The sequence below is a fragment of the Muscardinus avellanarius genome (assembly GCF_963383645.1).
Source record: "Muscardinus avellanarius genome assembly, chromosome: 14".
NCBI classification, from domain to species: domain Eukaryota; kingdom Metazoa; phylum Chordata; class Mammalia; order Rodentia; family Gliridae; genus Muscardinus; species Muscardinus avellanarius.
The window spans coordinates 88,899,814-88,925,317 of NC_137800.1; the positions used below are offsets into that span (position 1 = coordinate 88,899,814).

Sequence of the window (25,504 nt, forward strand, 5' to 3'; positions counted from 1 at the left end):
GTTCCTCCTTCTCAACTCCACAAGTCCACAACCAGCGTGACCAGCCGGCTGGGACACGGGCTCTAGCTGGGAGCTCCAGGAACTGGTGCACCCTGATTACTTCACAATTTTGCAAAGTTCTTTAACTGTGGTCCACTGGGCCCACGCCCTCCTGCTGAACACTAAGGTAGTTGCTTTTAAGCTCCCCACGGGCCTGCCAACAGTCCGGCCACAGCTGCCCCCTGCTGGGTGGCTGCCACAGCTGTCACACCTGCCGGGCCCTCTGCCCCTCGGACCCGCCTCCCCCTGGCTGCCTCGCCTCCAACGACAATCATGCGGACACTTTATTACCAAACCCAACATTTATTGAGAACAGTAACCACAAAAAAACCCAGTTGGCAAAGAGGCCGGATTGAATTGATCCGCTGAGGGCGGGCGCAGGGGCGGCCAGCCCAGCAGCCTCGCTCCCAGGGAGGGGTCAGACCTCCAGGGTCTGGGGCCTCGGGCAGGAATGTGTGAAGGGCAGAGTGTGGGCAGGGCTGCAGGTGGCTGCGGAGCTGGTGGTCCTGGGCAGGGGAGGGCGTGGTCCGTGCTAGGTGTTGACGGAGGGGAGGGAGCCCAGCTCGGGCAGCAGCTCGGGGTGGGGGTCCAGGCGGGCCAGGCGGCTCTGCTCCAGGGCGATGGCCTCCGCCGAGTGCTTGCACTTCTCAGAGCCACACTGGCAGGTGAAATATTTGCTTTTGATATCCCAGAAGCGGTCACCATAGTCGAACCTGTCAATGGAGCGCCGGTGCTTGTGGGACCTGGACCAGGCCACCAGGAGCCCACACCAAAGACTCTGTCTGTTGCTCCCCAGATGAACCTGGGCCCCAGGCCATTTTTCTAGGTGTGCTCTAAGCCCTTGGAGGTTCTATGAACTCGCTGGAAATGCAGCCTCCTGGACCACTGGGGATACTGAGTTACACGCCCAGAACCCACTTTTAAAATTTAGCGAGAGTCTCACTAAATTGTTGAAGGCCTCACCAAATCGCCAGGATTCTAGGCCTGCACCATGGTGCCTATCTCTGTACTGTTTCAACAAGCCCTCCAAGACACACGTGTGCACTATGACATCGGAGAGTGTCTCCAAGCCCTGCCTGGAAACCAGGCATCTCTAGGCCCGAGGCCCACAGACCCCAACACGCCCGGCGTGGCCTGAGGTGCCTCACCCCAGCTCCTCCCCAGTCCGGATATCTCTGGAGCTGAAGAAGGCAATGCGTGGAAATCGCAGGTCTTGGTGCAGCATGAAAACTCGGACGGGGATGATGTTTGGGTCACACAGGTGGTTGATGAAGCGGCTGATGTTGCCATAGTAACGAGCATCAATGCAATAGACCTCTCCATCCTAAAGGGAGGAACGGCATTTTTATTTTTGGTACTGAGGATTGAATCCAAGGCCTTCTACCTCTAAGTTATATCCCTAGCCCTACTTTTTTATTCTTTTTATTTTGAAACAGGGTCTGAGTTGCAAAGGGCCTCACAAGTAGCTGAGGCTGTCTGCGAACCCGGATCCTCCTGTCTCAGCCTTTCAAATGCTGGGATTACAAGCGTGCACCACCATGTCCGGCTTTATTCTTTATTTTGAAACAAGGTCTCACTGAGTTGCAAAGGACCTCACTAAGTATCTGAGGCTGGCCTCAAACCAGCGATCCTCCTGTCTCAGCTCCCCAAATGCTGGGATTAGCTGGGCGTGGTGGAGCAAGCTTGTAATCCCCGCACTTGGGAGGCTGAGACAGGAGGATCACACAGGTTCGAAGCTAGCCTCAGCTACTTCACTCACTTAATGAGGCTCACTTAATGAGACCTTGTTTCTAAATAAAGTATAAAAAAATAGGTCTGGGAGTATAACCCAGAGTAGAAAAGCCCCTGGGTGTCCGTCCCCCCCACCAACGGATTTATATGTGTGTGCCACCATGCCCAGCTTATTTTAAATTCTGAAACAAGGTTTCACTTGGGCTAAACTGAAGCTGGACTAGAACCCAGAACCTGTCTCAGTCTCCCAGTTACTGTGATTACAGGAAAGTTTCACCCAGCTTTTTTTTTTTCAAGAGCCTCACAAAAAAAGTTACTGAGGCTGGCCTCTAATTTGTAATCCTGTCTCAGCCTTCCAAGTACTGGGATTACAGGTGGGCGCCACCAGACCTAGCAGGCGTGGCATTCTTCCCAAGCTCCCAGGCAATGGCCACCTTGTCTCCTCCCCAGGCTCCACGCGACCTCGCAGGGGCTCAGAATTCCAGCCAGTGCGAGTCTGGGGCCAGAGGGGTTGCCTGCCCACCTTGTTGTCCAAGTCGAAGAGGTAAGAATCGTCCTCTCTCACGTCGGCCTCAGCATCAGAAATCAGCTCCCCGACATACCTGTTGGAGACGAGTGCTGAGGTGAGCAGGGCTGTGGGGCGGCGGCTCCGGGCGCCTCTCCTCCCAGCCCCACAGGATTCTCTTTAGCTGCGCCATCTGTGAGCCTCGGGTGGGCAGTGCTGGGCTGCAGTGGGCACCCCGAGGCACGGCCCCTGGGGGGCAGGAGTGGGTGGTCCCCCTCCGGAGGGGGGCCTGAGGAGGAATGGGGGCACAGGCATGTAAAGGCACAACCCAAGACACGAGACGGCCAGTGGGGAGGACAGCCTGGAGGTCGGTGGGCCCAGAGAGAGCTGGAGAAAAGCTGGGAAAGGGAAGAGGGAGGCTCTGCTCCAGCAGCTGGCTCAGCTGAGACAGAGGGAGCGGGAGGACCCGGGAGTGGCCGGAGGCGAGGGCGCGCACGTTTGGGCAGCAAGAGGAAGTAGAGCTGGTTTAGAGCGAGGATGGATGGACAGAGGTGCATCATGGCAGCCAGGTGGCCCAATAGCAAAGGGCAGGTGCCAGGGAACGAGGACAGGGACACAGCGAGTGGGGAGACCGTGAGCGGCAGCAGGACGAGGGCAGGAGCTGGGGCGAGGGCAGGTGGAGGCAGAGCCCCAGGAGGAAGGGCTGCTTGTCTGCGGAGCGGGGAGAGGATAAGATGCAGAGAAACCCTACGTCCCTGTAACAGGCAAACAAGGGCACAGGGCCAAAGGAAACCTAGGTAAGTCTGAGGGCCAAGAGACAGGGGAAGAGGAGCTGATGGAGAGGAACAGACCCCTAAGGAGGTGGACAGGAAGGTGGCTGTTATCACCTCCCCGCTCGATAAGGCTCCAGAGGTTAAATACGGGCCAAGGCCACAGAGCAATAGAGCAGCGGGGCTGGAGTTCAGGTTTGTTTCTAAATCTGGAAGGGCAGGGCAAGTGGGGACAGGCCTGGGTGCCAGGCTGAGCGCGGTGGGCTCCGTTGTTGACTGTGGGGCGGGGCAGAGGGAAACCGAGGGAGAGGAGGAGCCCATGGCAGGGCCCCTGGCTGACTCACTCGCAGATGAAGGTCCCCTGCGGGATGGTCTGCAGGGCTCGGACCCCCCAGCCCATCTTGGCTGTCCGGTAGAGCTGCAATCGCACCCTAGGTGAGAGACAGGGCGGTCCTGGGTTGGGGTCCTGGACATCCCCAGGGGAGGGCGGCGGGGGTCGGGGGCTCACTTGATGCCACTCTGCACCACCCGGTTCTTGCAGTTCCTCCAGCAGGAGCAGGCCTGGTTACACTCGAAGATCAGGGGCGGCTCGATCTTGTTAAATTCCTGGAGCAGCCGCCCATCCTGGGGTTAAGGACAGAGGTTTCGGTGTGGGGCCATCTCAGCTGCAGCCCCCCCAAAATAACCTCCCTGCTGACCTCGACCCAGAGAAGGGGAGGGGCGGGGGAGGGGGCGGTCTGAGCAGAGGTGCAGCTCGGAGACCAGGAAACACACACCTGCACCCTTGATTTGCATACACCAGGAAAAGGTTGTCCTGGCAGAGGCCCAGAATTCCCAGTCCTGCTCTGCCCTGCCACTTCCCCCAGAGGGTAGGTGAGGAGCAAGGTGCCGGGGCCGGCGCAGAGGCAGCTGCCAGGGCAGCGGGGCGGCAGGCACGCACCTTGTCGTACCAGCAGCGGATGCTGAGCTGGCCGCACAGGCAGTTGGAGCTGGAGCAGTCGTCCACACAGGTGCAGTGCTGCGGCGGGCGGAGGGGTCAGCCCCACGCGACCGAGGCTCCCCCACCACGCGGCCGAGGCTCCCCCACCTCACGCTGTCCTTTCTTTTCCTTTAGTACCGAGATGGAAGCCAGGGCCATTCCACCTCCCAGCTCTATTTTCCATTTGGAAACGGGGTCTGCCCATGTTGCTGAGGCTGCCCCGGACCCGCACTCCTCCCATCCCAGCCTCCTAAGCTCTGGGATCACAGGCCTGCGCCGCCGCACCTGGGACAGTGGCTGGTGATGGCCCCAGGGAAGGGAAATCAGGACATTGCTGAGGGGTGGGGCAAAGGCCACCGTGGCTAGTATTCAGGACCCTCTGCCTGGTCCCCTCGCCAGGCCCCCTGCTGTCCCCGCTCCCGTGGACTGTCCGCGGTGGCCTGCCATGCGTCCAACAGCACCCAGAAGCCCTGGGCGTCTCTGGGACCCAGGCCCGCTCACCTGCAGGTGTGTGATGTTGCGGTCAATGTTCATGGTGGATGTCTCACAGTTCTCCGAGATGTACTTGTAGTCCTCGGGGCAGGGCTCCCCGTCCACGCCGTTGACGCAGGGGATGGGCACGTTTTCGTAGCCCCGGGCCACGTCCCTGCAGATGATCTTCTCGGTGCGGACGGCTCGGTTTCCCACCCCGAGCCGAAGCTTGCGGTTGAGCTGCAGCGCAAACCATACGTCGGAGCGCTCGGGGGTCAGGTCCCACGCCGTGTCCCCCTCCTTGTTCCGCAGCTCAGGGTTGGCCCCGCGGGACAGGAACAACCTGGAGAGGAGACAGGAGGCCTCGGCGTGGGGTCTGGGGCTGGGGAGCTGGGCGGCAGCGGGGCGGTGGGGGCGGCGCTCACAGCACGCAGTCGTGGTAGCTCTCCCGGGCCGCGATGTGCAGGGGCGTGTCCCCATGGTAGTTGACCGCGTGCAGGTCACAGCGGGCGTTGAGGAGGACCTCCGCGATGGCAGCGCTGCCGGTGAAGGAGGCCCAGTGCAGGCAGATGTTCTCTTCCTGGGAGGAAGGTGAAGGGATGGGGCGCAGGTGGCGCACCCCGCACCCCGCCTCGGCCGCGCTCGGGGCCTGTCCCTGCCGCCTCCCGGCCGCGTGCTCACGTTGTCGGTGAGGGTGACGTCGGCGCCCCGGGTCAGCAGCATGCGGATCACGTCAATGTGCTTGTGCTCCGCGGCCCAGATGATGGGTGTCCAGCCCCCGCTGTCCTGTGGAGGGACCAGGGGGTTAGGGGCGCTGGCCGGGCAAGAGCGCACGCCGCAGGCCAGTCTGAGTGTGACCGGCTCCAACCTGCACAAGTCACTCAGCACCCCTTGGCCTCAGTTTCCTCATCTATAAAATGAGGCTCACAAGCTGGTGGTGAGCACCCCTGGAAGCCCGGTGCTCCGGGGCCTGAGACAGGAGGACTGCAAGCTTGAGGCGACAGGGAGCCATACGTGTGAGACCCTTAGCCAAGAAGTGCGACCCGGATTCAAGTCAATGGGGGGCTGGGGCGCTCTCAGTGGCAGAGTGTGGCAGCACATAAGGGGCCCTGACTTCAATCCCCAACACTGAAAATGAAACACACTGTGGCGAGGCTCAGAAGTAGAATGCCCCCGGCTCAATCTCTAGCACCAAAAAAGAAAAAAAGTTGCGCAGGCCTGTAATCCCAGTAAAGAGTAGGCCAACCAAGACAGGAGGATGGAGGGCGGCCTTGGCCACTCGGTGAAACTCTGTTTCAAAACTAAACAAAGCTGGGAGTGGTGGCGCAGGCCCGTAGTCTCAGTACTGGGGAGGCTGAGAGAGGAGAATCATAGGTTCGAGGACAGCCTCTGCAAATAGCCAAACTACCGTAAACATAGACCTTTTCAAAATAAAAATAAAACAGGGCTGGGCGTGGTGACACATGCTTGTAATCCCAGCATTCAGGAGGTAGAGACCAGAGGATCGCGGTTCCCAGACAGCCTCAGCTATTTAGTGAGGCCCTTCCCAACTCAGTGAGACCCTGTTTCAAACAAAAAAAAAGACTAAAAAATAGGGCCGAGGGTATAGCTTGGAGGTACAATGCCTCTGGGTTCCATTCCTGGTACTGAAAAAAAAAAAAAGGACTGGGAGTGTAGTTCAGTGGTAGAATGCCCTGTGTTCAATCCCCAGCACACACACACACACACACACACACACACACACAAATAAAAAATAAAAAGGTGTAGCTCAGTGGCAGAATGCACCTGAGTCCAGTCCCCAGCACCAAAATAAAGAAAAAAGAGGGAGGAGCAAAAGGAGCAGAGGGCGACGGGGGCGGGAGTGTGGCCCGGGACGGACCCGGCACCAGGAGCCGGCGGGGCTGACCTGGGCGTTGACGTCCACCTGCCCCGTGCTGAGCAGCAGGCTGACCATCTCCAGGTTCCCGATTTTGGCTGCGTGGTGCAGGCAGGTGGAGCCGTCCTCCTCCTGGGGGGAGAGGGGCAGTGAGGGCTCTGCCGGGCCAGGCGCGCCCGCACCTGCCCAGGCCTCAGCCGCCGCACCTTGCTGTAGACGCAGCCGCCGCGCTGCACCATGTAGCGCGCCACCTCCAGGTGGTCGTTCACCACGGCCTCCATCAGTGGTGTGCGCTGCTGCTTGTCCACCGCGTTGATGTTGGCGCCGGCCTGTGGGGAGGGCAGCAGGGCTGGTGCCGGGCGGGCGGGCACCGGGCAGGGGCGGGGCGGGGCGGGGCGGGCGGCTGACCTGCAGCAGCACGTGGCAGAGTTCCACGGAGCCCTTCTGCGCCGCCGCGTGCAGGGGCGTGCGCTTGCTCTGCTGGTCGCTCTGGAAGTTGGGGTCCAGGTTGTCCACTGCAGGGGAGCGCCCAACATGTGGCACAGAGGAGGGACAAGTAAGGGGTAAGCCGGCTGGGACGGGCACCTCCTCCAGGAAGGCCCCCGGGGCCCCCGCTGGGCAGCCCAGGATGGGCCTCTGCCCTCGCCCGGGCCACTAAGTGCCGCCACCCTGGGTTCCGTCCTTCCCCACGACACTGAGATGCACTCACGCAGCATCAGGACCACCTTCTGCAGCTCCCCCTGCTTCACTGACAGGTACAGCTGGCGTGGGTGGAACCGGAGCTTCTTCCGCCTGCCGGGAAGAACCCGGAGAAGGCAGTCCTCAGACTTTTATTTTCTGGTACTAGGGACTGAGTTGATTGGACCCAGAGGCACTCTACCACTACGCTGCATCCCTTAGCCCTTTTACTTTTTTCTTGTTTGTTGAATTTTTGCGGTACTGGGGGTGGAACCCAGGGGCATTCTACCTTTGACCTACACTCCCATACTTATTTTTTGTTCTTTATTTTTTTTGTTGTGGGTTCTTTATTTTTGTGTGTGTGTGTGGGTCTGGGGACGGAACCTAGGGGCATTCGACCTCCAAGCTATACCCCCTGCCCAATTTTTTATCCTTTATTTTGAAACAGGGTCTCACTAAGTTGCGGAGGGCCTAAGTAGCTGAGGCCGTCCTTGAACTGCGATCCTCTGGTCTCAGCCTCCCAAATGCTGGGATGACAAGCGTGCCCACCACGCCCGGCTTCATTTTGTCTCTTTGAAATGGGGTCTTGCTAAGCTGCTGAGGACCTTGCTAAATTGCCGAGGCTGGCTTTGAACCTGCCTTCCTCCAGTCTCAGCCTCCCAAGTACAGGGATGATAGGTGTGTACCACCACACCTGGCCCCACTTATGTGAGACAGGGTCTTGCTAAGTTGCTGAGACTGGCCTCAAACTTGTGATCCTCCTAGCTCAGCCTCCCAAGTACTAGGATGCCAGGCGTGCTCCGCTGTGCCCAGCTGGCTGCTCGGATATGGACAGGGCCACAGCACCTGAATGTCTGGGCACGGCCCTGGCGCAGTCCAAGGGCCCATGTCCACTCACCTCTCTGACTCCTGGATGACCAGGGCCTTCTCCAGGGCTTCCCGTCCTGGCCCTGGCGGCAGCCCCACGGCTGAGAGGCAGCCCCCATTGGGCAGGGTCAGGGAAGGCCCTGAGCTGTCGATGGTATCGGCCAGGGGGTCACAGGGTGGGCGCCGGGGCTCCCCATGCCCTCGCATCCGGGCGCTGCGGGAGAAGGTTCTGGTGTGTGGGGGCAGGAAGGACGGGGAAGGGACGGGGCGGGAGGAGGGGGAGGCCAGTACCTGGGCTGGGAGGTGTCTGCTCTCCCTGGGGCGTCCTGGGCCAGGGGTGGGGGCGCAGGGGCTGCGGCGCCGGCCGGCGGAGTCCCCCCATCGCCCCGAGGGATGGTCACCTCCTGCGCCTCCGAAGCGTCCTCTCCACAGTGGGGACAGAAGACCATGCCGTTGAGCTGGGACACGCAGGCCTTGTGGAAGCGGTGGGCCACGCGGAAGTCTGGGTGGCACTCCAGGAAGGTGCCCTGGGCGGGAGGACGGGGTCAGGCCCGGCGCCCTCGCGGCGGCCGCCTCACCCCCCGCCCCCCGCGCTCACTCACGGCCGTGCAGAAGTAGCCGCAGCCCGGGCAGCAGTGGTGCTTGACCATGCGGGCGCGGTGCGTCTCGCAGAGCACCATGAGCGCCACGCGGCTGGACGGCCTCATGGTCTCCCGCTTGAGGATGGCAGCGTTGCAGCCGGACAGCTGGGGAAGAGCGGGCGGGTGAGGGTGTGCGGCGGCCGGCCCCGCCGCCGCCCGCCGGCCCGCGGCCCACCTCGCCGTCCACGCTCTCGGTGGCCATGCACTTGTGGCCCGCCCTCTCGCTGATGCGGTCGATCTTCGGCGCCTCCATGCGGCAGCTGCACAGCGGCAGCTCCTCGAAGCCCCGCTCCGTCTCCAGCGAGGACGTGTCGTTGGAGACCCCTTGGGGGGGGAAGAAAGGAGGCTGAGGGGCCGGCTCGGCCGCAGGGGTCTCCCGCCTGCGCCCCCACTGAGCCCCAAAGCCCCCCAAAGCCTGCGCGGACACCCACCCGCGGACCCCACCCGGCTCTGGGGTCCCTGCCCCACGCCCTCCGGCCCTGTGGGCGCCCCTCCTGCTCCCTGCCCAGGCAGTTGGCATTTACCAGCATGGTTGGGGGAGAGGGTCCCCTCGCTGGGCAGCTCCAGGGACCCCAGAGGGACCTCCATGTACTCACTGGGAGCTGAGGAGCCCACACCATTCACGCCTGACAGAGACAGAGAGGGTGAGAGCGGGGGCTCTTGGTGCGGGCTGGACCCGCGGGCTGGAGGAGGGGACCCGAGGGCGGCGGCCACTCCTCACCTCGCGGCTCCTTGGCCCGCGGAGGCTCCCGCTTCCGCCGTTTCCGCGTCGGCTTCACCCAGGGGCTGTCCTTCCGCCATTTCTTCTTGGCCTTGCGCCGGCCGCTGGAGCCACTCTGCAGAGGAGCGGGAGTCAGGCCGGCCTCGCCGCCCGGCGGGGTCTCATCCCAGAGCAGGGCCGGCTCCTACCCGGTCTGACTGATTGCCCGACTCCTCGTCTTCCTCTTCCTCCTCCTCTTCCTCCTCTTCTTCCTCCTCCTCCTCTTCCTCTTCCTCCTCCTCCTCCTCTTCACTCAGTTGTTCAGCCAGAGCTTCAACTTCAGACTGGGAGAGAGGAAAACGAGGCTGGAGAAACAGCCAAGCCCCGGCACAGCTCTCTCCTGCGGAGAGCTAGGCAGAGGTGGGACGGGAGCATCCAGCCCCCAGGATGGAGACAACTGCCACCACCCACGACCCAGGATGGCTCCCTGGAGGAGGAGGGCAGCAGAGAGGAAGGGCCGCATAAAAGCAGGGCCGTAGAATGCCATACAGCAGTGAAAAGTACTTCAGTTACATACAACGTGGGGGGGCAATCTTGGCAACATAATAGAAAGTAAAAGAAGCAAATTCTAGAAGACAAACAGATTGTGACTTTTTTGTGTGTGGTGGGGACTAGGGACTGAACTCAGGGACATTCTAGCTCTGCACTAAACCCAATCTAGTTTTATTTTACTTTTATTTTTTGCCATACTGGGGATTAAACTCCAAGCTACAACCCCAGTTCTAATTATTTATTTATTTATTTATTTATTTATTTATTTATTTATTTATTTGTGGTACTGGGGGTGGAATCCAGGAGCTTTTCTACCTCTGGGCTATACTCCCAGACCTATTTTATACTTTATTTGGAAACAGGTTCACTACATTGCTGAGAGCCTCACTAAGTAGCTGAGGCTGGCTTTGAACCTGTGCGATCCTTCTGTCTCAGCCTCCCAAGTGCTGGGATTATAAGCGTGCACCACCACGCCTGGCTTTTATTCTTTATTTTGAAACAGGGTCTCACTAAGTTGTGGAGGGCCTCGCTAAATAGCTGAGGCTGGCCGCAAATCACGATCCTCCTGTCTCATCCTCCCAAATGCTGGGATTACAAGTGTGCGCCACCACGCCTAGCTCCAATTTTATTTTTTTTTGTATTGAAACAGGGTCTCCCTAAGTTGCTAAGGCTGTCCTCAAACTTGCAATCCTGTCTTAGCCTCCTAAAAACTAGGATCACAAGCGTGCAGCATCACTGCGCCCAGCTATGACTCTATTTTTTTTATCAAGTTCATAAAAAAAGCAAAACACTAGATGAAAATGTAATAAGGAACTCTTCAGGGCTCAGGCTGATACCATCAGAAGCTGCTGATCAGTATTACTGTCACTAATGAGAGGAATGGGCCGGCCCCTGGCTGTGGGGCAGCCAGCAGGAGCACTCCCACCCACTGTCAAAGTTCCTGCAGAAACCAGAAAAGGCGCATAAGCTGGGCTGGTGGCCCACACTGGTAATCCTAGTACTTGGAAGGCTAACACAGGAGGATCACAGGTTCAAAGCCAGCCTCGGCAACTTAGTGATGCTCTCAGCAACCTAGTGAGACCCTGTATCCAAATAAAGTATAAAATAGGTCTGGGAGTAGAGCCCGGAGGTAGAAAACCCCTGAGTTCCACCCTCAGTACCACATAAGAAATAAAATTGCTCTGAGGATATAGCTTGGCAGTAGAATGCCTCTGGGTTCAATTCCTAGTACCATCCCCAAAAAAGGATCACACTCCTCAACCCGCCAGTTTCCTCTGTTTACAAGTAGCATGAGCAGAGAGGACAAGTAAATGGGGAGAAAAGAGCAGTGTGTAAACGTGGGTCACCAAGGAGACCCAGAACAGCCGGCTTGGCCGCACACCTGGAATCCTGGTACTTGGGAGGCTGAGACAGGAGGATTCAAGGCCAGCCTCGGCAACACTGCCAGACTGTTTCCAGTACAGAAAATAAAATAGGTTTGGGGGTACAGCATGGAGACAGAATGTCTGGGTTCAATTCCCACTTCCAGCTCCACCAAAATAAGTTTATATACATACATAGGAGGATATATAACTGCATATATGTGAACATACATATGAGAACATAAAACAGGGCGCAGAGCTGGAACGGGGTGGAGCAAGAAACGCTTATAGGGAACCGAGCAGTGAATGGGTGAATGTTAAGAAGATAAAATGAAAACAAACTGGGCCTGTAATTCCAGTACTTGGGAGGCTGAGACAAGAGGATCTAAGTTCAAGGACAGCCTCAGCAAGTAGTGAGACTCATCAACCTAGCAAGACCCTGTTTCCAATAAGAAATAAGATCAGGCTGAGGGTGTAGCGCGGAGGTAGAATGCCTCTGGGTTCAAGCCCCGGTAGCACAAAAAATACATACATATAGAAATAAAAAATAAGAATAGAATACGGGGCTGGGAGTGTCGCTAGCTTGGAGGAAGAATGCCCCTGGGTTCAATGGAACCCAGTACCAAAAAACAAGGCAAAAAAGAAAGCAAAGGAGGGTGGATGGGCGACGAGCAGCCGGCGGGGCAGGCGCAGCTCACCTTGCTGTCAGAGTCCACGCGCTCGTCCACGGAGTACGACTCATAGTAGAGGCTGAAGTCATCGCCGACCACGGTCTCCCACTCCTCCAGGGACCTGGGGTTCCCCTTGTCCAGGGTCACTTCTCCTGAACCCCGGGCAGACAACTCCTCCGACTAGACAAAGATGAGAAACATGAGGCAGCCGCCGCCCCACCTCGGAGGCCGCAATGCAGCCCGGCTCCCCAGAACACCTCCCAGGTCCAGTGGCGGCGGCCCCGGCCCCTCCGCTCACCAGGCCGCCTCCTGCGTTCAGCTTCCTTCTCTTGGCCACATCTGGAAGGGGAGAAAGGCGTGAGGCCGTGCTCGGGTGTGCGGCGCCCGGGACCCGCCATGTCTAGCTCGACAGCAGGGTGGGGCACTGACCTGCCGTCACCTTGCCCAGCGGATGGACATCCTCGCTCATGCGGAAGTGCTGCACCTCGGGGGGCCGCTTCTCAGGGATGGGGGGCTGGGCCAAGAGGGAACAGGCTTCGGGTCAGAGAGCACCCCCAGCTCGGCCTGGGCTGCCTGGTGCCCAGGTGAGGCCCACACCGCAGCGTGAAGCTTTGGAAACCAGGGCACCTGTCCCCGTGAGGGTGGCAGGCACGCATACCTGTGATGTCTCCCACTCAGCAGGGCCAAGGGCCTACCCCACTACCTGCCGTAACTAAAATGCAAAAGCAGGCCGCACTGGTGGCCCCCACTTAAAATCCCAGAGGCCGCACAGGAGGACTGCAGAGTTCGAGGCCAGCCTCACTACTTAATCAGGCCCTTCTTCAACACAGGAAATTAAAAGGGAGCCGGGCGTGGTGGCACTTGTAATCCCAATACTTGGGAGGCCGAAACAGGAGGATCACAGGTTTGACCCCCGCCTCAGCTACTCAGTGAGGCCCTATGAGACCCTGTTTCTTTTTCTTTTTTTAGTACTAGGGATTAAACCCAGAAGCATTCTATTGCCAAGTTATACCCCCAAACCAATTTTATTTATTTGGAAACAGGGTCTAAGTTGCAAATGGCCGTATTAAATTGCCAAGGCTGGACTTCAAACCTGTGATCCTCCTGTCTCAGCCTCCCAAGTACTGGAATTAGAAGTGTGTACTACCACAGCTGGCTTGTGAGACCCTGTTTTTTTTATTTTGGAGTACTGGGGATCCTCCTGTCTCAGCCTCCCTAATGCTGGGATCAGAAGCGTGCGCCACTATGCCCAGCCTAATTTTTTTTTTTTTTTTGGCGGTACTGGAGATCTAACCCAGAGGCATTCTACCTCTGAGCTATACCCCCAGCCCTATTTTTTATTCTTTATTTTGAAAGAGGGTCTAAGTTGTGGAGGCCTTACTAAGTAGCCGAGGCTGGCCATGAACCTGTGATTCTCCTGTCTCAGCCTCCCAAGTATAGAGATTACAAGTGTGTGCCACTACACTTGGCTTTATTTTATTTTCGGTACTGGGGATAGACCCAGGGGCATTTGACCACCGAGCTACACCCCAGCCCTATTTTTTTATTCTTGAAACAGGGTCTCACTGAGTTACAGAGGGCCTCACCAAGTAGCTGAGGCTGTCCGCGAACCATGATCCTCTGGTCTCAGCTTCCCAAATGCTGGGATTACAAGGATGTGCCACCGCGCCCAGCAAGTTTTTGTTTTTATTTTATTTTTTATTTTTATTTTTTATTTTTGGTGGTACTGGGGTTCCTGGAAGCCCTTCTACCTCCGGGCTACACTCCCAGACCTATTTTTTTTTTTACATTTTTATTTGGAAACAGGGTCTCCTAAGCCAGCACGCGCAGCTGGCTTCGAACCTGCGCGATCCTCCTGTCTCCGCCTCCCAAGCGCGGGGATGACAAGCGTGCGCCACCACGCCCGGCTAAATTTTTGTTTTTAAAACAGGGTCTTGTTAGGTTGCTTGCTAGTCCTGCTGCTAGCTGAGGCTGTCCTTGAATCTGTGATCTTCCCATCTCAGCCTCCCAAGTACTAGGGGTGCTTCCCCACCCCTGGATTTATCAAGACCCGATCTAGGAAAACACTATTTTCAAAGAAAAGACAAAAGGGCTGGGGGTGCCACTCAGAGGTGGAATGCCTAGGGCTCAGTTACCAGTATCAAATGAAAAACAAAACAAGCCCCTCCAAAGACTAAACTGCTGAGAGTCTGCCGCTGCAGATCTGTGACCTTCCTAGATCTGTGACCTTCCTGCCTCGGCCTCCCAAGTAATGGAATTACAGGCATCGGTTAAAAAAAAGGGGCTTGAATGAACCTAGAGGCACTCTATCTCCGAGTTACACCCCCAGCCCTATTATTTATTTATCTTTTGTTACAGGGGATTAAACCCAGGGGTATTCTAGCTCTGAGCTATACTCACAAGCCCCCTCCTCTTTTTTTTAGTACTGGAGATTGAACCCAGGGTCTCTATTCTAGCTATACTCCCAGCCTTTTTTTTTTTTTTTTTTTTTTTTGGTACTGGGGTTCCTGGAAACCCTTCTACCTCCAGGCTACACTCCCAAACACCTATTTTTTAAAATATTTATTTTATTATTTTGGAAACAGGGTCTGTTAAGCCAGTGAGACTGGCTTCAAACTTGTTTGATCCTCCTGTCTCCGTCTTCCAAGCGCAGGGATTACAAACTGTGCCACCACGCCCAGCTGCCTTTTTAATTTTGAAAAGGTCTAAGTTTCTGAGGGCCCTGTTAAGTTGCTAAGGCTGGCATCAAAGCCATGATCCTCCTTTCTCTGCCTCTCAAATACTGGGTTTACAGGTGTGTCTCACCTGCCCTGGCTATTTTTTTTCTGGCTGTACAAGAGGCATTCTATCTCCGAGCTACACCCCCAGCCCTATCAGCCCTATTTTTATTCTTTATTTTGAAAGAAGGTCTCACTGAGTTGCAAAGGGCCTCACTAAGTAGCTGAGGCTGGCTGCGAACCGCGATTCTCCCGTCTCTGCCTCCCAAATGCTGGAATTACAAGCGTGGGCCATCATGCCCAGCTTCCCTGGCTATTTTTTAAATAAAAAAAAAATTTTTTGCTGGGCGTGGTGGCGCAGGCTTGTAATCCCCGTGCTTAGGAGGCTGAGACAGGAGGATCGCACAGGTTCGAGGCCAGCCTCAGCTACTTAGTGAGGCTCTCAGCAACTTAGTGTGACCCTGTTTCCAAATAAAATATAAAATAGGACTGGGAGTATAGCCTGGAGGTAGAAAGCCTCTGGGTTCCACCCCCAGTACCACCAAAAAAAAAAAAAATTTTTTTTTTGTGGTACCGAGGATTGAGTCAGAGGCATTCTACCTCAAAGCTACACCCCAGCTCTATTTCCTTTTTTTTTTTGTGTGGTACTGGGGATGGAACCCAGGGGCATTCTATTTTCGAGCTATACCCCCAGCCCAATTTTTATTCTTTATTTAGAAACAGGGTCTCACTAAGTTGCAGAAGGCCTCACTGAGTTGCCAAGGCTGGCTGCAAACCTGGATCTCCTCTTGTCTCAACCTCCCAAATGCTGGGATTACAAGTGTGTGCCACCACGCCTGGCTCTCTATTTCAATTTTTTTTTAAATTCTGATACAGGGTGTCACTAAGTTATCACACAATGCACTTGAACATGTGATCCTTCTGTCTTTGTCTTCAAAATACTGGGATTACAGGCATGTGCCAAGGCACTCAGCTCCTTTTGTTTTGAGCCAGGGTCTTAGTTGCTCAGCCTATCCCTGACCTTGTGATCCTCCAGCCTCTGCCTTCCGCGGAGCTCAGACTCCAGGCGCGCTACCCGCCTGGCAACACCAGAGAACCTGGACAAGTAACGCCTAGTGAAGTCACCACAGAAAGACAAACTGTACAAACACCCCTACATGAGGTAGTTAGGATAAACACGCCTAGAAACAGAAGAAACGGTGACTGCTAAGGGCCGGGGGGCGGGGGGGGGATGAGGAGTTATTGTTTAGCAGTGTTTCAATTTCTTACATTTTTTTTTGCAGTACTGAGGACTAAACTCAGGGATGTTCTACTTCCCAGCTACACCTTCAGCCCTGTTTTATTCTTTTTTGTTGTTGTTGTTGCGGGTCTGGGGATGGAACCCAGGGGCATTCGACCTCCAAGCTATACCCCAGCCCTATTTTTATTCTTTATTTTGAAACCGGGTCTCACTGAGTTGCAGAGAGCCTCACTAAGTAGCTGAGGCTGTCCGCGAACCGCGATCCTCCGGTCTCAGCCTCCTGAATGCTGGGATGGCAAGCGTGCGCCACCACGCCCGGCTTTTATTCTTCATTTTGAAACAGGGTCTCATAAGTTGCAGAGGGCCTCGCTAAGTTGCTGAGACTGGCTATGGACCTGCGATCGTCCTGTCTCAGCCTCCCAAATGCTGGGATTACAAGTGTGCACCATCATGCTCGGCTGAGTATATTTAATATCACTAATACACATACTTAAAAATGGATTAGCCGGGCGTGGTGGCGCACGGTTGTAATCCCTGCGCTTGGGAGGCGGAGACAGGAGGATCACGCAGGTCTGAGAGTGTAGCCCAGAGGTAGAAGGGTTCCATTCCCAGTACCACCAGGGAAAAAAAAAAAGGATTAAATGTGGCCGAGCCGGGTGTAATCCTCATACTTGAGAGGCTGAGAGAGGAGGATGGCAGGGTAGAGGACAGCCTCGGCAAGTAATGAGGATCTCATCAACCTAGCAAGATGCTGTTTCAAAATAAAAAATTAACGCTGGGCACGGTGGTGCACACTGGTAATCCCAGTACTCGGGAGGCTGATCACAGGTTCGCAGCCAGCCTCCTCGGCAACTTGTAAGGCCCTCCACAACCTAGTGAGATCCTGTTTCCAAATAAAGAATAAAATAGAGGTGGGGGTATAGCTTGGAGGTAAAAATGCCTCTGGGTTCAATTTCCAGTACCAAAAAAATAAATATTTAAAAATAGGATTGGGGTATAGCTCAGCGGTAGAATGCCCGAGTTCAATTCCTAGTATCACGATAAATAAATAAATAAGCAAATAAAATAAATGAGGCCTGGAAATAAAGTTCAATGATAGAGCGCTGGCCTAGCATACACAGGCCCAGGTTTGGTCCCAGCACAAGAAGAAAAAAAGGATTAGGTAAATGGCATGCAACAGTGTACTCTTAACTTTAGCTAATCAGGAGACGAGGCAGGAGGACTAGAAATTCAAGGCCAACCCGAGCCACTTAGTGAGGCCCAGTTTCAAAAGAAAAAAACCAAACACCTGGGCGTGGTGGCGCACGCTTATAATCCCAGCATTTGGGAGGCTGAGACAAGAGGATCTCAAGTCTGTGGTCAGTCTCAGCTACTTAGCAACGCTCTCCACAACTTTGGTGAGGCCCTGTTTCAAAATAAAGAATAAAAATACGGCTGCAGCCAGGCGTGGTGGCGCACGCTTATAATCCCAGCATTTGGGAGGCCGAGACAGGAGAATCGCGGTACACGGACAGCCTCAGCTACTTAGGTCCTCCGCAACTTAGTGAGACCCTGTTTCAAAATAAAGAATAAAAAAAAATAAGGCAGAGGGTGTAGCATGGAGGTCAAATGCCCCTGGGTTCCATCCCCAGACCTAAAAAAAAAAAAAAAAAAAAAAAAAAAAAGAAGGGCTGGAGCTGGGCGTAGTGGTTAACGCCAGCATTCCGGTGGCTGAGTGAGACCAGAGGATCGCGGTTCAGACAGCCTTAGCTACTTAGTGAGGCCCTGTTTCAAAAATAAATGGTAAAAAATAAAGAATAAAAAGTAAAAATAGGGCTGGAGGTGTAGGCCGGAAGTAGAATGCCCCTGGGTTTCATCCCCAGTCTACAAAATAAATAAATAAATAATAATAGGGCTGAGAATGTAGCTGAAAGGTAGAATGTCCCTGGGTTAAATCCCTAGTTCCGGGCTGGGTGTGGTGGCACAAACTTGTAATTCCAGCATTCAGGAGGTTGAGACGGAAGGGTCGTGGTTCCTGGACAGTCTCAACTACTTATCAAGGCCTTTCACAACTCAGTGAGGCCGTTTCAAAAAATAAAAATAAAAAAGACTTAAGCCAGACATGGTGGTACACACTTGTAATCCCAGTGCTTGGGAGGCTGAGACAGGAGGATCACAGGTTCGAAGCCAGCCTCAGCTACTTAGTGAGTCAGCAACTTAGTGAGACTCTGTTTCCAAATAAAGTATAAAATGGGTCTGGGAGTATAGTCTAGAGGTAGAAAAACCCCTGGGTTCCACCTCCAGTACAACACACACACACACACATAAAAAGACTAAAAAAAAAAAAAAAAAAAAAAAAATTGGGCTGGGGGGTGTAGCTCAGAGGTATAATACCCCTGGTTCAATCCCCAGTACCACCAAAACAAAAACAAAAAACCCTAGTACCGCAAAATATAAAAAATAAGTAAAGAAAAAAAATAAAAATAAATTAAAACAAAACAGGGCTGGGAGTGTAGCTCAGAATTAGATTGCCCCTGGTTCAATCCCCAGTACCATACACATACCAAAAAAAAAAAATGCCTGCCATACAGCTTCTGGAATTCTGGGGCCCTAATCGTTTTCCTCCTCTATTACTGAAATGGCCCTTGTCTCCTTCCTGGGAGGATTTCCAATGAAAGCTTTACAAATGTGTGTGTGTGTGTGTGTGTGTGTGTGTGTGTGAGTGTGTGTGCGTGTGTGAGTGTGTGTGTGTGGACAAGGGATGAACAAGACCCACCTTTTTTTTTTTTTGGGTGGTACTGGGGTTCCTGGAAACCCTCCTACCTCCAGGCTACACTCCCACCTCCCAAGTGCGGGGATCACAGGGGATAGAGCCCTGCCCCACCACGCCCGGCGACCCACCCTTTTTTAGATTTAACTCAAGGGCATTCTACCTCTAAGCTATACCCCAGCCCTATTTTTTTGTTTTGTGGTACTGGGGATTGAACGCAGAAGCATTTTACCTCTGAGCTACACCCCTTGCCCTGTTTTTTTTAAATTATTATTATTATTATTATTATTATTATTATTATTATTATTTTTGGTGGTACTGGGGTTCCTGGAAACCCTTCTACCTCTGGGCTACACTCCCAGACCTATTTTTATTTGGAAACTGGGTCTCTTAAGCCAGCGCGGCTGGCTTCGAACCTGTGCCATCCTCCTGTCTCAGCCTCCCAAAGCGCGGGGATTACAAGCGTGCGCCACCACGCCCGGCGCCCTGTTTTATTAAATTGCTGAGGCTGGCCTTGAACTAGCAGTACTAGCAGTCCTAAAGCCTAAGCACTGGGATCAAGGACGTGTCCCTCTCCCCAGAGAGAGAAGCCCTTTAGGATTTGTTGCTGGTAGAGGGACAGTGATTGGCAGTGCCTTTCCCTCCTCTACGTGGTCATTACCATAAGAGTAATTAAGACGTTAGCTATGTAATTAACTCTTAACTCTTCAACATTCTCTTCTGTAATTTTTTTTTTTAATGTGTGTAGTACTGGGGCTGGAACCTAGGCAGGATGCCTGAATTATACCCCCAGCTCTTTGTATTTTTTATTTTAAATCAGGGTCTTGCTACTTTTTTTTTTTTTTTTTTTTTTTTGGTGGTACTGGGGGTGGAACCCAGAGGCTTTCTACCTCCGGGCTACACTCCCAGACCTATTTTATACTTTACTTGGAAACAGGGTCTCACTAAGTAGCTGAGGCCGGCTTCGAACCTGCGCGATCCTCCTGCCTCAGCCTCCCAGGCGCGGGGATGACAAGCGTGGCCACCGCGCCGGGCTGGGGTCTCGCTATATTGTTAAAGCCTGCCTTGAAGACCCTTCAGTGTTGGTCTCCCAAGTAGCGGGGTTACAGGCCTGGGACACAGCTCGAACTGTGTTTAAATGAAAACAAAACGAATACCAAACCTGGCCCCTCCCGCCGGCCCCGCTCCTCACCTGTCCGTTCCCTGGCTTGGACATGGTTTTCCTGGCGCGGTGGACCTTGGGCTGCCCCTCGGGGCTGCTGGTGGCGGCGGGCGGTTCGGGCCCCGCGGCCGCCGTTCCCTGGGCCCCCGGCATACTCAGCAGCCTCATGGCCAAGCTCTGGACCGATGGGGGCGATTTCGCTGCCCCGGTCATTGACATTTTGGCCCGGCTGGGACAGGCACCCCCCTTGCTGGGCGAGGAGGGGAATGACTTGGTGGCATGCCCTGGAGAAAGGGGCAGGTGGGCAGGCAGGAGGCAGCGTTAGAGGGGGCCGGGGTCAGCGGCCCCACTCCACCCCCGGGCGCGCCGCCTCTCACCCAGCAGGATGCGGCCCCCATCGCCGTCCACACACTCGGGCTCCTCCCCAAGCAGCGGGGTGGCCCCCACGGGCGTGTCGGCCCCCTCGTCGCCCACGGTGACGGTGACAGAAGCCGGGGACGAGGGGCCGGCAGGCTCCCGGGCGTCGGGGCTGGCCTGGGGCAGCGCGTCCTCGCTGCGAGCGGGGTCCCCCAAAGAGCCGTGAGCTGCGGGGGGAGGGAAAGTTGCGGGCTGAGGCGGGGGGGACCTTGCATCCGGGAGGCGGAGGTCCAACGGCGCCTTCCCGGCCGCGCTCACCTCTCTCGGCGGCTCCTCTGGGCTCCTTCTCCAGCAGCAGCGCCCCCATCTCGGCGGGGGCCTCCCCCTGGGAGGGGAGACAAGCGACAGGGGGGCCGGTCAGCCCGGCCGGGAGTTGGGGGGCCCAGGACGCCTGGGCCCGGGGAAGGGAGAGCAGGCTCCGGGGCCTACCTCTCCCTCGGTGGGGGCCCCCCCGGCCTCGGCCGCGGCTGCCCGGGGCGGCCGCACGCCCCCTCCCCCGGGCCCGCATCAGCCCCCGCCCTCTCGGCAGACCCCGCATCTCTGGGGCCGAGAGCGGAGGAGGGGGCGGGGGCGGGGCCTCCGCGCCCCGGCCCCGCCCCCTCCTCCCGGCTGCACGCGCCGCTCCCCCTTTGTCCCCCAGGCCGCGGGGACCCCGGGCACCAACCCCTCCGGCGCCCGCTGCCCCCCAGCCCGGCGGACGGCCCCTCGTGCCCCGCGCGCGCGCTCCGGGGGCCGCGGCGCCCACCGCCCACTCGGGGGCAGCCGGCGGCGGCACGCGCGCCTCCGCGCCCACTCCCCCCACCTCCCACCCCCTGGCCCCCGCATCCGCCCCCGGTGCGGGCCCCCTGGATGGCTGCAAGTCCAGCCCGGGCCCCCCGGCCCCGTTGCACCCCCGGAGCATTGCACGGGCGCGCGCTTCCCCCGGGCGCGCGCGCGGGCATGCACCCGCCTCTCCCCCTCCCCTTCCGCACCTCGGCGGCCGCCGCCGCTGCAGCTCCCGCCGCCGCCGCCATCGCCGCTCGCGCAGGGGCCCAGCCGGCGCGCGGCCGCCCCGGGTCACGTGGGCGCGGGGGGGCGGAGGGGCCTTAAAGGAGCCGCCCGGCGCCCGCGGGCCATTCTCCCCCGAGAGCGGCCCGGAGGTGGCCGCGGGGCGCGGTCCCCCCCCAGCCCCGCGCTCCAGCCCCGCCCGGCTCCAGGCGGCGAGCGGTGGGCGCCTCCGGGCAGCCCGCGGCCGCCGCCTCCGCCTCGTTGCTGGCGGGTTCGTTTCTGAGCTGCCCGACAGAAGGTTCGGCCTTTGGCCTCTGCGCTGAGGGCTGGAAAGGGGCGATAGGGGCGCGCGGGGGACATTTTACTCCTGGCTGCCTCTGGCTTGCTGCTCAGGGCCCCGGGAGCAGCGTCCCCTTCTCAAAACTTGGGGCTTAATGGCTTCTGCTCAGGCCGGCGTGTCAAGCCATCACAGGCGCAGGCGACGCGGGTCAGCCCAGCGGCCTGAGAGCGACACTATAGTGATCGTTTTTGCAAAACACTTCACAAGCACAGCGGAGGGTCCTAGACCCGCTGGCAGCTAAGGATGAAGGGTGCACACCAAGATACACGACCCCAGGCATTACATCTCCATCAAAGCCTGGAAGCTTGCGAATGGTTTCACAGTAGTATCTGGCAAAGGCAGGTGGGGAGGGTGTGCGTTACCTGGGGCCGGTTCAAGGCCTTCTGGGAACTGTAGTTCTCTTTGGTAGAGAACTTTTCGGAGCTTTCTGGGAATTGTAGTCTTCCCCACACCTAATTCAAGTTTAGAGGTTTTTAGCTTTCCCCAAGACATGAACCATTTCCCTCCAGATGAAAATGCCAGAACACAGACGCCTGTTCGCACAGTGGCCACTTGGAGCACTGACCCTACACCTTGCTAGACCAGCAAAGCCCATGTGCATCCCTCCGCTGGCTGCCAGTCACTTATGCTGTGACACTATCTGGCTAGGTGCGGTGGCTGCAGAACTGCGGGGGTGGGGGTTCCTGGCCCAAGGCCTCACTTGTCACCTCCTCTGTCCCGTTTTAGGGCTGGGCTCCTTCGGGCACGGGCCCTTCTTGGACTGTGATGTCTAAGGTTTTTGAGCACAGAGCATCAGTGGGAGAGGCCATCTACAACGGGACAGTCATATACACACAATTGTCAAGAGTATAAAAGAAAAGAAATCTTTTTTTTTTATTTTGTGGAAAACAAAGAAAAACTAAAACCTCAAACTCCAGAAAAAATCCTAAAAAATACGTTTTGTTTTCTTAAAAAATACTGTATAAGTCTCTACTCCTTTCCCTCCCACCTAACACCCCTCCTGGTGTCCTTTTTCCTAAGTGCCCTGCCCCCCACCCTCCACTACTCAAGGTCCTCGCTACTTTGCCCGCACTTCCCGAGGGCGCTCACCGCGGGCTGTCTGTCGCGCCTAGCACCTTACTTTCTTCTGTGATCTCGGTGAGCCTCGTACCCACAGACCCATTTCCCCAGCATGCAAGAACGGTTTCCCCCTTCCTTTTCTGGGATTCAATAATCGTGCCCACCACTCCCTCTCCCGAGGAGCTAGTCTACGCAGGAGCGAGCAAGCTGCTCCGGCCTCGTCCCCTCCCAGTCCCCACCCACCCACCCCGGCTTCAGGAAATGTCAGAACCTTTCTAGTCTTCGCTTCGCCTCACTGTCTAGGCCCCCTTTCCCTCCCTCACGTCTCCATGCACCTCTAAAGAGAAAGCTTTCTTGGGGACTGGCCATGCCAAAGAACCCTGTCCCTGGCTCCATCCTTGGCTTCTGCTGAGAGGCGGGTCTTCTTTCCAAAGATCCTCCCTCCATCCCTCCATCCCGATGTGTGTATCTGCTCCAAACTCCCCCTCCCCGGGCCCTCTTCCCCCGGCCCCGGGGCCCCCGCCGGGCCGGCCCTAGCGGATGAGCACGTTGATCTCGGCCACGCTGGCCTCCAGCACGTTCTCGGCCGTCGTCTTGCCGTGCTGCTCCTTGAGGTGCCGCCGGATGGCGGGCTTGTGGGCGAAGCGCACGTCGCAGTAGGAGCAGCGGTAGGGCCGGGCTCCCGAGTGCAGGTTGAGGTGGTCGTGCAGCGTGGACTTCTGCGTGAAGCACTTGCCGCAGATGCCGCACGAGTGCGACTTGACGCCGCGGTGCACGTTCATGTGGCGGTTGAGGTTGCTGCTGTGGTTGAACTGCTTGCCGCAGCGCGGGCACATGAAGATGAAGTGCTGCGCGCGCATGTGGAAGACCAGCTTCTCCACGCCCTGGAACGCTTCCGGGCACTTGGTGCACTTGATGTTCTTTAAAGGGTTTCCGCTCGAGAAGACCCCGGGCAGGGGTCCCCGGCTGCCCCCCGCCCCCAGGCTGCCCCCCGCCCCCCGGGCAGCCATGGCCACCGCGGCCGCCTCCACCAGCCCCGAGGTGGCCCCCACGCTGGCCCGGCCGCCGGGGATCAACAGCAGGCCCTCCCCTTCCGCGTCCTCCGACAGACTGTAGCAGGCTTTCACCACGCCCTGCGGTGGGGCCACGGCGCTGGGGGCCACGCTGCTCTGCGCCAGCTCCCCGAGGTGGCCGCTCACGGCGCCGGAGATGCCCAGGCCGGCTCCCAGGCCTCCAGGGGGCTTGAGCCGGTGCGCCACCTCGAGGGCAGACTCCACCTTGACGATGCAGATGTCAGACACGTCCTCGTCCTCGTCCTCGTCCTCCTCCTCGGCCTTCAGCTCCAGGTCCTCATCCAGCGGGAACTCCAGCTTCACGGGCCGCAGGAGTGGAGGGGGCAGAGGCGGCGGGGGCGGCGGCTTCGGGGCCGGCTTCGGGGTCCTGGCGGGAGGGAGGAGGGACTTGGCGGCACTGGCGCTGCTCACGAGGCTGGCCTCGCTCACCCCGTCCTCTTTGAGGCCTATTTTGGGCTCAATGAACTGGCTGAGGGCGTTCCGGCATTTCTCCACCACGTGCTCCATTTGCAGGTAGGAGGCCGCCGTTAGGTAGTTGACGATGTCCCTGACTGCGAACTCCAGGGCGCCCGTGTAGCAGGAGAGCAGCAGGTCGGCCACGATGCGCGCGCTGTGCATCAGCGAGACCTGCAGCTCCGAGCTGGGGTTCAGCAAGAACTGGTCCCGCAGGAAGGGCGAGCAGGCGGCCAGGATGACCTTGTGGCCGCGGAACTTGAGGCTGTCGGCCACGATGGTCACGTCGCAGAACCGCTCCTCTGCGCGGAGCTGGTTCATGTTCCGCAGCGTCGCGGCCTCGTGGCCCGGCAGCTGGAAGCGCAGCACTTCCACCCCGGAGGCCATTGTGGCGGGAGCGGGCCACCCTGGTTGGGAAGGAAACCGGTCAGAGACAAAGGTGTCCGGCTCCTCGAGGCCGAGGCTCCGGGGCCCTCGCTCCCCTCCTGGCCCGGCCCCCCCGGCATCGGACGGCCCGGTCTTCACGCCTCTTCCTCAGTTTCCCCGACCCCGGGAGGAGCTACCCGGCGCGGAGGGAGGCGTGGTTCCCGGGGGCGGGGCGGCGGCGTCCACACCCCCCGGCCCGCGGCGACGGCGGCCCCGGGGCGCGGCGGTACCTGCGGCTCCGGACTCCGGGTGGCCCCGCCGCGGCGCCGCTCGGCCGCGCTCGCCCCGCGCCCTCTCCCTCCGACCCCCGCGGCCGCGGCCCGCCGCCGGCCCGCACCGCGCACGCCCCCGCCCGCGCCGCGGGCCCGTGGCACGCCCCCAGCCCGCGGGCCCGGGCGCACGCGCCCCTCACCTGGCCGGGTTCCGCGCGCCGTGCCCCCTCGGCCCCCCCGGCCGGCGGCGCCCACGCTCGGCGGGGCAGGCAGCGCGCAGGCGCGGGGAGCACGGGCGCGCGGGCCGGCGCGCGGGGCGTCGGGAGGGCGGGGGGGCCGGCGCCGAGTGCTCCGGGCCCGCGCGCGGCGGCGTCGGGCGGACTCGGGCCGGAGGCGGAGGGGAGGGAATTAAAGGAGCCGACCCCCCTCCCCGACCCCCCTTTCTTCCCCGGCACCCCCACGCGGTTAAAGGGCTGGACGGCCGTGCCTCCCCTTTGGCCAGGATTATTTGTCCGCCAGAGCGGAAATACGTTCCACACCCCCTCCGTCCCGCTCCCCCTCCTCGGGGCCTCTGGGGCCCGCGGCCCGTCTGCGCGTGCGCGCCAGGGGCCGCGCGGAGGCCCGCACGCCCGGCCCCTCCCCCTCCCGGCGGCCCGCGCGCGCGCGCGCCCGCGCCCCGCCCACCCCGCCGCGGGCGCGCGCTCCTGCTGGGGCTCGGCGGGCGGCGGCCTGGGCGCGCAGCAGAGCCGGGCCGGACGCCGCGCCGCCTCGCGCCTTTGATCTGGGTGCGCTTGGTGCGCCGGCAGCTCGGGAGGTGGACTTTCCCCG

At 58.2% G+C, this 25,504-nt stretch overlaps 2 protein-coding genes across 9 annotated transcripts; both read right to left on the reverse strand.

Annotated features, from left to right (window-relative positions):
* Positions 1-571: 571 nt before the first annotated feature.
* On the reverse strand, positions 572-21,171 carry EHMT2 (euchromatic histone lysine methyltransferase 2; the record flags this gene model as incomplete). Of its 8 annotated transcripts, XM_080709727.1 has the most annotated exons (27): positions 572-752; positions 1,188-1,363; positions 2,294-2,372; positions 3,390-3,476; positions 3,554-3,669; positions 3,986-4,063; positions 4,526-4,838; positions 4,921-5,075; positions 5,177-5,281; positions 6,402-6,503; positions 6,578-6,700; positions 6,780-6,886; positions 7,081-7,163; positions 7,948-8,130; positions 8,208-8,443; positions 8,519-8,662; positions 8,733-8,881; positions 9,082-9,183; positions 9,279-9,393; positions 9,467-9,601; positions 11,869-12,021; positions 12,140-12,180; positions 12,271-12,355; positions 19,740-19,993; positions 20,087-20,293; positions 20,385-20,451; positions 21,098-21,171. In XM_080709727.1, 27 exons carry the CDS (start codon positions 21,137-21,139, stop codon positions 572-574), a joined length of 3,618 nt encoding a protein of 1,205 aa, XP_080565853.1. The 8 variants fall into 8 exon arrangements, with proteins under 8 accessions (XP_080565853.1, XP_080565850.1, XP_080565848.1 ...); XM_080709724.1 differs by lacking the exon at positions 9,082-9,183 and having other exon boundaries at positions 21,098-21,139; XM_080709722.1 differs by lacking the exon at positions 9,082-9,183 and having other exon boundaries at positions 5,177-5,309; positions 6,382-6,503; positions 21,098-21,139.
* A 1,874-nt stretch (positions 21,172-23,045) lies between these two features.
* ZBTB12 (zinc finger and BTB domain containing 12) lies at positions 23,046-24,425 on the reverse strand (the record flags this gene model as incomplete). The annotated part of the gene is made up of 1 exon (XM_080710032.1): positions 23,046-24,425. The coding sequence occupies one exon, from the start codon at positions 24,423-24,425 to the stop codon at positions 23,046-23,048; it is 1,380 nt and encodes a 459-aa protein (XP_080566158.1).
* Between the last annotated feature and the right edge of the window lie 1,079 nt (positions 24,426-25,504).